The 12,034-nt window shown below is 35.1% G+C and overlaps 1 protein-coding gene across 3 annotated transcripts in view; it reads right to left on the bottom strand.

Annotated features, from left to right (window-relative positions):
- The window catches only part of LOC125662008 (protogenin-like), a 101,493-nt gene that overhangs the window by 59,444 nt on the left and 30,015 nt on the right, over positions 1-12,034 (bottom strand). For all 3 annotated transcript variants that reach the window (XM_048894170.2, XM_048894171.2, XM_048894172.2), the window contains exons 5-6: positions 7,907-8,035; positions 3,210-3,389 (exon numbers count right to left, since the gene is read on the bottom strand). In XM_048894170.2, coding sequence (XP_048750127.2) covers positions 3,210-3,389; positions 7,907-8,035 — 309 coding nt within the window. The remainder of the gene's footprint in view (positions 1-3,209; positions 3,390-7,906; positions 8,036-12,034) is intronic.

Here is a 12,034-nt window from a genome sequence, read left to right as displayed (position 1 = left end):
AGTTACCAGTGTCAGGGGATCTAAGGAAACAGACAAACAGTTACCAATGTCAGGGGATCTAGGGGAACAGACAGTTACCAGTGTGGGGGGATCTAGGGGAACAGACAAACAGTTACCAGTGTCGGGGGATCTAGGGGAACAGACAGTTACCAGTGTGGGGGGATTTAGGGGAACAGACAGTTACCAGTGTCGGGGGATCTAGGGGAACAGACAGTTACCAGTGTGGGGGGATCTAGGGGAACAGACAGTTACCAGTGTGGGGGGATCTAGGGGAACAGACAGTTACCAGTGTGGGGGGATCTAGGGGAACAGACAGAGTGTGTTATGTACAGTGGAACCTCATTATAAGTTCATGGTTTATTACATTAGACCACTTATTATGTTGGAATGTAAAAGCACAAAACCATTTCTTAACAAACCTATATAATATAGACATGGTTTTTATGTAGTCCCAAGATGCAGCAATTTAGTATTACATAAAAAATTCCAATAAATACGTAATATAAACCCCTGCTTATTCAATGTTGATAAAGACAATAACCCTCTAATTAGCAGTTCATATATGCCCTGGATTGCCCTAGGCTATCAGTGTGTAAATTTTCTAGTCTGTTTGGAGATTAGTGATGCTTGACTGATCATGCTTTTATGAAACTAAAGAGATCCTTCCTATTAAAGCCATTGATAAACAATTACTTGTAAATAAGTGTTAATTCAAAACTGTACTTAAACTTTGATTAAACTCTGTAAAATTTACTTTGACAAACAACTTGAGTATAAAAATAATTGAAAGAAAATTTTAATTTCAGTCACTTCATTGACATCAGAAACAAACATCATACATCATATTTCTGATAAACTGATAAACTTGTGTGATCGGTGGGGGAGTACTTACTGGTAAGTTAGTCGAGGCTTACTGATCACAAAATTTCTAAAAGCACTGGCACAAAGCATCCGCCGTTTTTGGCGAAGGAGCAATCACTACCTATGTTTATATCTTAGGTTTGAGGCAGCCATATGGCATTAGCGGAGCTATAACTCACGAGCTCTCGGTTACGAAGCAATCGCTCTATTATTACAATGTGATCAATTGCCATTAGCTGATGGTGAACTACATGCAATTGCATAAATATAAAAGAGGCTTTGGAGAGGGCAATCCACAATAATAGGTCACATGCCAAGGACTATCTCGCTATGTGAGTCAACTCAAATATACATCTTCTCTCTCACATTATCACCAGTGTGAGATCGACTTTACCCATGTGAGATTTTTCCATCTCCCACTGCTGCGACGTCATTTGATTGTGACGTCATATATTTTCTATGATTTACGTTACACGGTGAAGTAAAATATTCTGTATTGTTTTCTTTAAATTCCATTTTGATATATATACTAAGCTTTCTGGTGGATAACCTTGGGGTTTTTTTTTAGTTTACAACTAAAGTGTAAACCATTTTCGCATATGTTCTTTCTGCCTGTCTAATTAGTTTTTGAATTGAAGTTCAAATGAGGATTTTTAAAATTTTGAATTTTCTCAAAGCTCTAGAAATTTTTGCACTAAACTGTGAGTAAAATGTGAGAAAAATAATCCTTCATTATTTACTCGTATGGGATAGGGAAATTCCACCTCTGGAACAAGATTCTCTCTAGTACTTGGCAAAGCCTCGTCCTAGACTGCGAATCTTGTCCCCTCGGTAGAATTCCCCTATCCCACACTTCTACTAATGAAGGATTCTATTAGTCTAACACCTCCAAGGAGTATCTCACTATGCGAGTCAATTCAAATATACATACCACAGGCTGTCCAGCACCCTTGGACAAAAAATAAGGGCAAATTTTAGGGGTAAAATTTTAAAAATTAGGGCTAAATTAGGGCTAAAATTAGGAATTTTTAACCAAATTGCGGAAGTTTTAATTATTTAAAAGGACTTACCTTGTCAAATTTGACAATAAAGAAACTCACATGACACACAAATAAGATGTAAGTACAGGAAGGGCGTATTCCAGTGTTCCATGGTCTCAGCTATTATTGGCTATAACCTAAAATCTCAACTCTTTATCACAAAGTCACAACCAATAAACAAGCTTGACACATGGATCCACAGGTCAACTGCCTTTCACTGCATCAGCATTATCTGAATAAGAACTGCAATCTACGTTAATAACACACATTTTGTATGAATGCATTTTGATTTTTCAAGACTGATAAAAAAGTAGGAATTGACATGAAAAATAAGGGCTTTTTTAGGATTTCCCCTTGAATTTTACATTTTTTTAGGAATTTTAGCAAAACTGAAAAAAATTAGGAATTTTTAGGAATTTTAGGGCCGCTGGACAGCCTGATACCATAATCAAAATGTTGAAAATGTTTTTTAAAAATTTTAACGGATACCAACAAATATCAATAGGTCACTCAGGTGACTAAACTGACCTAGGTCATCACTACATCAACACATGTAATGCTTTATATCAGGGTCATCACTACATCAACACATGTAATGCTTTATATCAGGGTCATCACTACATCAACACATGTAATGCTTTATATCAAGGTCATCACTACATCAACACATGTAATGCTTTATATCAAGGTCATCACTACATCAACACGTGTAATGCTTTATATCAGGGTCATCACTACATCAACACATGTAATGCTTTATATCAAGGTCATCACTACATCAACACATGTAATGCTTTATATCAGGGTCATCACTACATCAACACATGTAATGCTTTATATCAGGGTCATCACTACATCAACACATGTAATGCTTTATATCAGGGTCATCACTACATCAACACGTGTAATGCTTTATATCAAGGTCATCACTACATCAACACATGTAATGCTTTATATCAAGGTCATCACTACATCAACACATGTAATGCTTTATATCAAGGTCATCACTACATCAACACATGTAATGCTTTATATCAGGGTCATCACTACATCAACACATGTAATGCTTTATATCAAGGTCATCACTACATCAACACATCAACACGTGTAATGCTTTATATCAAGGTCATCACTACATCAACACATGTAATGCTTTATATCAGGGTCATCACTACATCAACACATGTAATGCTTTATATCAGGGTCATCACTACATCACTACATCAACACATGTAATGCTTTATATTAATCTTGGAATTTTGAATTGCTTGCATCTTAAACACTGGACAAAATTATTTTTCAACTCACAGTTGATATTGAGTGTGACTTCTGCATTGCTGTTTGCGAAGCCTGGACCTGAGGCCACACATCTGTACAGTCCCCCATCAGTGTCCATGACCTTTGTAATCTTGAGATTACTCACTCCAACTCGCCGGACTCGAGGTCTGTCCTCAATTGGTTCCCATCTTGACTCATCTTCTAGGTTTACTGAAAAAATACTATTGTTGCAAAACTACAACAGTAAAGCATAATATGCTGATATATCTTTACCATTGTTTAAAGATGATTATTGAGATGGCTGATATATCTTTACCATTGTTTAAAGATGATAATTGAGATGGCTGATATATCTTTACCATTGTTTAAAGATGATTATTGAGATGGCCGATATATCTTTTATCACAACAGAAAAATAAAATGTGATATAAAGCAACTACAAAGGGTGATCAAAAACTCTGTAAGCATAGCTTACATAATACAAATTAAAGTGAGTTTCTGGGTTTATTCTTTTCAAAGTAAGACCTCCAGCTTCGATGCACTTCTGCCATCGATCTTCTCATGCCCATAACATGTAACCCAAGCCATTGATCTTCTCATGCCCATAACACGTAACCCAAGCCATCGATCTTCTCATGCCCAAAACACGTAACCCAAGCCATCGATCCTCTCATGCCCATAACACGTAATCTAAGCCATCGATCTTCTCATGCCCATAACACGTAACCCAAGCCATCGATCTTCTCATGCCCATAACATGTAATCCAAGCCATCGATCTTCTCATGCCCATCACACGTAATCCAAGCCATCGATCTTCTCATGCCCAAAACACGTAACCCAAGCCATTGATCTTCTCATGCCCAAAACATGTAATCCAAGCCATTGATCTTCTCATGCCCAAAACACGTAACCCAAGCCATCGATCTTCTCATGCCCATCACACGTAACCCAAGCCATTGATCTTCTCATGCCCAAAACACGTAATCCAAGCCATTGATCTTCTCATGCCCATCACACGTAACCCAAGCCATTGATCTTCTCATGCCCAAAACACGTAATCCAAGCCATTGATCTTCTCATGCCCATAACATGTAACCCAAGCCATTGATCTTCTCATGCCCAAAACACGTAACCCAAGTCATTGATCTTCTCATGCCCATAACATGTAACCCAAGCCATTGATCTTCTCATGCCCAAAACACGTAATCCAAGCCATTGATCTTCTCATGCCCATAACATGTAACCCAAGCCATTGATCTTCTCATGCCCAAAACACGTAATCCAAGTCATTGATCTTCTCATGCCCATAACATGTAACCCAAGCCATTGATCTTCTCATGCCCAAAACACGTAATCCAAGCCATTGATCTTCTCATGCCCATAACATGTAACCCAAGCCATTGATCTTCTCATGCCCAAAACACGTAACCCAAGTCATCACGATGCACTCCATAGCGCATGTTCACAGCAATACCAAGGTCTTCCCGGTTCTCATATTTCATCTTTAAAAACTGCAAATAGCTACCTGTAGAAGATACCAATTGCTAAATCTGGGCTGTAAGGAGGGTGGGTTAGGATTTCTATACCTAATGTTTCCATGATGCCCATCACCTGACCTTATGGCTAGATGCATTGTCCTGTGCAGAATGAATCCAGTTTTGATTAAATCTGGGCACTTTCTTGTTATGGCTCTCATCAAATCTGATTTGATAACATGCAGATTGTAGTCTCCAGTAACTGAAGTTTTAGGGGGAACCATGGATGCTTCCAAATTGAACTTTAATTTAATATAGTTGCTTAGTTTCTGATTTATAGAAATGTCCCCATGTTTTATCACGTTATAATTCTATTCATGAACAAATTCCTTCTATTGCGTATGTATTGACGTAAGACTTGCAAACATTTACCCGCATGCTCATCTGCTCCAGCAGAGAGAAGAGTGGAAGTCACCTTGCACAAACTTGCCACATTCCAAGCTTACTGGTCAAAATCTCCTGGACAGTTCTATAAGACATGTTAAGATCATCAGCTGTTTCTCTAATATTGACTCATTGATCTTTCATTACAAACTATTCAACCTGACACATTCCTTTCTGTACTAACGTTCACTGGGCTACCAGAACGAACATCATCTTTAACCGTCTCCCTTCTCTCAATAAAATACTTCATGCACTTACTTATTGAACTTTTGGCAAGTTCTTTATCACCATAAACTTTATGTAGATCACTGTATATATATATATCCATGAAGGATTTTCCAAGTTTTGTGTAAAACTTTATAAATGTTCTCTGCACAAATACAACCAAACCATCCATTTTTGTCACAGTCATTTACAAATTGACGTCATTTTTACATTGTGATGTCACAAATGTAACACAAATTATCATGTAACTCATGCTACATCTAGTACATGCTTTTGACTACATGTATATGTGTGCCAAAATGCATTCTGATCTGTACTGTGGTTATGTAGATATAGTTCACAAAGTTTCTGATCACCCCTTGTACTTTTAAAATCCTTTATTTTCAAGAATGATTAAAGTAAAGTTCTAAACCAGGTCAATGTTAAATTAAATAACATATCAACATTATGCACCCATCGGACAATGCAAACTTAGTTTAAACAGACTAAGGAAATCAATTTTCAGCTGATTGTGATAGTTTACAGAAATAGGTCAATTGTCAGCTGATTGTGATAGTTTACAGAAATAGGTCAATTGTCAGCTGACTGTGATAGTTTACAGAAATAGGTCAATTGTCAGCTGACTGTGATAGTTTACAGAAATAGGTCAATTGTCAGCTGAGTGTGATAGTTTACAGAAATAGGTCAATTGTCAGCTGATTGTGATATCTCACAGAAATAGGTCAATTGTCAGCTGATTGTGATATCTCACAGAAATAGGTCAATTGTCAGCTGACTGTGATCATTTACAGAAATAGGTCAATTGTCAGCTGATTGTGATCGTTTACAGAAATAGGTTAATTGTCAGCTGAGTGTGGTAGTTTACAGAAATAACAAAGGAAAGCTATAACTATTAAAAGATACATCTAGTTTATTATAGTTTAACTTACACCCAAGGTGTAAATATACTCAAACTTCATGTTTTATAAAAATATGACAATGTATAATTTGTCAGGGATTTGGGGGGGGGGGGGGGGGGGGGTTGTTGTTGTTGTAGAACTTCTAGCTTCTACAGTAAAGTATCAATAAATGATTTTAAGCATTTCCTTTTCCTAAGATAATAATCTGTAAAATAAAAACAATTTATTCAGGTTTATCACGTAAAAATTGAAACAAATGACCAATATTAACATCAACATGGTATGTTCCACAATATATTTTATACATGATTGGGCTCACTAAGTGTACATATTTATGAAAATATCTATTCCAATTTATCAAAATAAACAATTATATATCATTAATAAAGGGTATATAATCTATGTTGTGTATTACAGTCCATTTGTTTGGATAAAATTAAAAGAGAAAAAGAAGGATTATGTACATTTTCATTAATGTTGATATATGTGGAGGGGTGCTTAATACTTCTGAGAGACAATAACAATAAAAACAGTTTGCTAACATATATATTTTTCGATGTCTATCTATTGTTAGATTATATACACATCTTAAGGCAATTTTTTCATGACTGAGTCCATTTAATTAAGGCCATGAATATACATCTATACCTTTATAGGCAAAAACCTGGACCTGACTACATTTAGAGATGAAAGTTTGAACCATCATGAGTCCCCTGTAGACAAACACATTAATACACTACAGGTCGATGGCTCGAACTTCGATCTCTCGAAGTTCTCGGTCTCTCGAAGTGAAATCATGGTCCCGATTTTTTTCTTTATATAACAAAGCAAATTTACTACCGATCTCTCGAACGTTCGATCTCTCGAAGTTTTTGGTCTCTCGATGTGAAGTTGGGTCCCGTAAAACACATTTCATTGTTTATCACTCTCGATGTCTCTAAGTGGTAGTAGCATATACCCACCGTTATCCAAGCGTTTAATAATTTTCGCTTGGACCTTACCTGGATTTTGTTGAATGCCGGAGGGGTAATTAGGTGTTTACATAGTTGAAACACCGCCCATGCTTCTTTGTGGAGGTGACACACTTGAGCATATAATTGGCCAAATGGTCAGTTTACACCTTGCACTGGGGTTTTGTGTCGTGATGATTAAAATTATATATAATCTGACTATGAATAAATCTATAATTTGTTTTGACCTCACAACGAGAGAGTAAGTTTTATACATAATTTAGAGATCTACAGACTGTTAAATTTCTGGAGTTTGTTCTTTGGGTAAAGTTACTCTAAAACATCGTTTTACTCATTTGTTAGAAATTTTTGCTTTGGGTAAAGCGACATAACATTGTGCTCTAGCTGTGTCTGCGATAGTAAAGCTTCACCGGAACTTGGTTTAGCATAATTAAAGAACAAATACATAAACTTTGAAATGTTTTTATTAATGCAAAATAAGGCTTTTTATTTTTATATCAAATTAACTACCTGACGAATATGAAGGAAAACATTTCCAAACGGTATCATATGATCTTGTTGGTAAACATTTCCGGTTACTGTAAAATCTGAACCATACCGGCAGACCTTCAATTTTCAAATTTCGATCTATCGAACTCTCAATTTCTCGAAGTTTTATCAAGGTCCCTTGAACTTCAAGTTATTGAGAGTCACCTTGTATATACACACTCACCGAATTTCTGCCACACTACATGGGGTTCTGGATTGCCATCTGCTTGACATTCCATGGTGACTGAGTCACCTAGAGTTGCATTTACTATGGCACTCGCAGCAGTAACTCTTGGAGCACGAGCTTGGCTGACTGAAGAATTCAGAAAAACTTTTTTAGCACAAATTAGTTCTAACAAATATAATATGATCCCTAATACTTGAAATTTGCCTTAAAAGGTGCTATTTTGAATGTAATTACAGTAAATAATTTATTCATTTTCAAATAAAAGAATGAAATCATGCATGGGTGTCTTATCCGGCATGTTTTATCCGACATGCTCTGGGAGAAAATTCTGAGTGAAATTAGATAACCAAAAGGCAGCTATACACTACTGATACTCTTACATAAATATACTCATGATTTCAATTGTAATCAGCTATAGATTCCGACCCCAAAACAGGATCAATTTCCAGACTTTTACTAGCCTGCATGGACTAGTGAGCTGAAATTTTAATTAGTCCACAATGAATCTCACTTGTCTCAGACTTGCAAACATAAGCTAATTTTGAATCTTGTGTAATGGGAATCTTGACCACGGGAACCCAAATTCTGTATAAGGGTCACAACGACCAAAATTCTATAATCAGAACCAGTATATCAGGGACAATAACTCGGGTGATCGAATACCCTGTTAACACTGGCTCTAGTAAAATTCAACCCAGGTATCGTTATTCCTGAACTATGGTCAACACATCCGAATGAAAACACCAGTAAAGAGTTTACAATTTATTAATGATTTAGGATTGATTGATATTGTAAATGATAGCAAATAAAAAAATTACAAAGTGTGAAATAGAATCAAAGTTTAAATGAATCAACAACAAAAATGAAATGTTTTAAGAGAGGTAAGAAAATGTGACAGAATGAAAATATCTGAATATGTCCCTACTGATTTCAATAATCTTAAATATTTCCAAAAATAGAAAAAGAACGAGCTACATCTTGACCTAAATAGAGAGTACTGTGTAGAATATGAATGTCGGTACTAAAGTATAAAATCTCCTACTGCTATCCACTACACCTTGAAACAGGACTCGGAAAGGAAAAACCTATAATAAACTTGTAACCTACATACTAACTCTGAGTATTATCCTAACAAAATAATACCTAAAGTCTGCAGTAAAACCTTGAGGTTTTTAACAGTTCCCAACACCTATTCTTACAAACATCATGCTAGTGACTACATTCAGAGCTTTAAAACCTTGAGGCTTTTGTTGCTCAGAATAAGAGAAAAGAAATCTAACCATGAGGTCAGCTCCTAACCAAGTGAAGTAAACTGATCAAACACAGCCTTATATACCTTGAATTCTATTCACTAACTTAAAGGACACATCTCGTGCTTTCAAAGTATACAGAATTATATGCATTTTGTCTTCCTAATGCTTATAGAAATTAATTGTAATAGTTCGTTCGCTGAAATCTTGCAATATGCATATTTTCTTTGATATTTTACACGCCATTATCTGTGACGTCATATGCGACCTCGAGCGAGAAGATTTGAAAACAATTGTTAGCCATTTCATAAACAGATTAGATTTAATTGACAAACAAACAATTATCACATTAACAGCTTGTAAATAACACCGCATTAGGGTGTTTTGTGCCGTTTAACGGTGTACTTGCTGTCAGTAGAGAGGATTTGGACTGTGTTTTTTTCAATTTTCGAAGGAAGGTATGAGGGACAAGACGTGAATATTTCTTGTCGGCACAACGACTTTGACATAAAAAAAAACAGTAGAATTTGTCCTTGTACTTTTTCAAAGCACTTGGACAAAGACGTAGATAAACTGCGAGAAAATGGTTCTATCGAAGCTACGCACTGTTACATATAGGCCTATGGCATATCGCTTTCAAATTCGAAAACTACACGAATTGTTTCATTTAAAACACATGTAAAGTAGTTTTAGGCATGAAATGAATTAATTTTGCTGAAAAAATTAAAAAGTTTAAAAACATGCGATGTGTCCTTTAAGCCAACCAAAACCAAGAAACTATCCTGACTTATCCAATCAAGCGACAGGTAGCTTTTTCACTTAGGATAGCTTGACAACAGAGATGACACTTCCTGTTTAATATGAAAAACATTTGGAATGTATCAACTTAATCTAAACTTGAATAGATATCAAAAGTAAATGACTAACAGTAAGTAACTAAACTTCAAATATTAAGAAACTGATTTTACAATAATCTGGGCTTGAAATAAATGCACTTCTGTGTAATAAAAAAATCAGATCCGCCACATTTGTATAACAATTTTGACCTAGATAAATCTTTCTAGACAAATTAGAGGACGAGTAAAACCAACACAGTATCAGATTCCAAGTATTCTTACAACAATGCTAACATTCACCTAAACCCTCCATGCCATATGATATACTGCATATTCTACAAGCATTTGATGCTTATATTCAGAAGACCATTTGAGTGCTTGCAAATGAGTGCAATAGGTGGTGAATACGTTGGTGAACAGGCTTCCGATGATGAATTGATGATTGTGATTTTAATGATATTATCTGATGATGAATTGATAAGGGAAGTTTTAATGATATTATCCGATGATGAATTGATGATTGTGATTTTAATGATATTATCTGATGATGAATTGATGAGGGATTAGTTTTAATGATATTATCCGATGATGAATTGATGATTGTGATTTTGATGATATTATCTGATGATGAATTGATGAGGGATTAGTTTTAATGATATTAATCTGATGATGAATTGATAAGGGAAGTTTTAATGATATTATCTGATGATGAATTGATGATTGTGATTTTGATGATATTATCTGATGATGAATTGATGAGTGCAGTTTTATTGATATTATCCGATGATGAATTGATGATTGTGATTTTAATGATATTATCTGATGATGAATTGATGGGTGTAGTTTTAATGATATTATCCGGTGATGAATGATGATGATTGTGATTTTAAAGCTGACATGAATTAATAAATATAGTATAATTCTATATGTCCGCCATATTAGTTGGATATTCTATTGTTATATGTATCAGGGTTCACATGGTATATAAGGGGACAAGTTTTGCTACGCTTCACTTCACATCAGTGTCTTCGATTTAACTGTGTGGGTAGCTTTGACAGGTAACACGTACATCTCCGATACTAATTTATAGGACATCAAGAAGAAATGAAATCCCAATTTGGAACACCACGCAGTGCTCAAACTTACAATAAACATATCGTACAGTAGTAAATCATTCTAAAAGCTAATTTGGATAAATAAATATAGAATGCTCTTTCTTTACATGAATGTACGTACATTTGCAGTAAATATGTCAAAACTATACAAAAACACGGAGAAATATTTCATCTATTATCTATTGATAAAATGGAATAAGCAAAGGGTATAAAATCTATACCATTCACATTTACTTCAAGCAAAATGCAAATACATAAATACTACTGTACTTATGCACATGACATGTATGCTCGCCTGAATACGCATCGAATGCGGATGACTATTTACCTGAGTCTACTTGTAATATCTGTAAAGGATCGCAGCTGTACGTGTACACTTGTCGAAAATACTCTAAGTAGTAGTAAAACTCCCTTTATTTGTATAATCCATGAAACAAAACGATAAACTCCATTTGTATTCCAACAGTAAATACCATTGTCCATTGTATAGACTGCGACGAGACTGCGCCCGTGCCGATCAGCTATTCTTCAATCGGGGGAAGTATCAGAGTATAATATTTACCCTGTATTGTGTATGAATCCTTATATTGTATGATTTACTGGTCAGAGTATTGCAGATTTATAAATCAAGAAATCATTTAGGTACATAAATTGTTTATGCATATATAATTTGCATATACAACACTGTACGAGTGTATGGGATGAGAGAGAGAGAGAGAGATTTTCAAACGATGATTTTGTAATAATCGCGCTCTTATTAAGACAAATGATATTGTTAATTCAATAAAAGAGAACAGTAACTCAATATTGCTCTCATTAATTGATAATACAGATTTATTTGATTCATTTAAAGCACGCAATAATTAAAAATTAAACATATCTTTAAATAATGTTCTTTTCAATCACTTCATTTTAAGCTAATTT

Source organism: Ostrea edulis, chromosome 8 (assembly GCF_947568905.1).
Source record: "Ostrea edulis chromosome 8, xbOstEdul1.1, whole genome shotgun sequence".
Classification (NCBI taxonomy): domain Eukaryota; kingdom Metazoa; phylum Mollusca; class Bivalvia; order Ostreida; family Ostreidae; genus Ostrea; species Ostrea edulis.
This window is presented reverse-complemented; position numbering and strand designations above follow the sequence as displayed.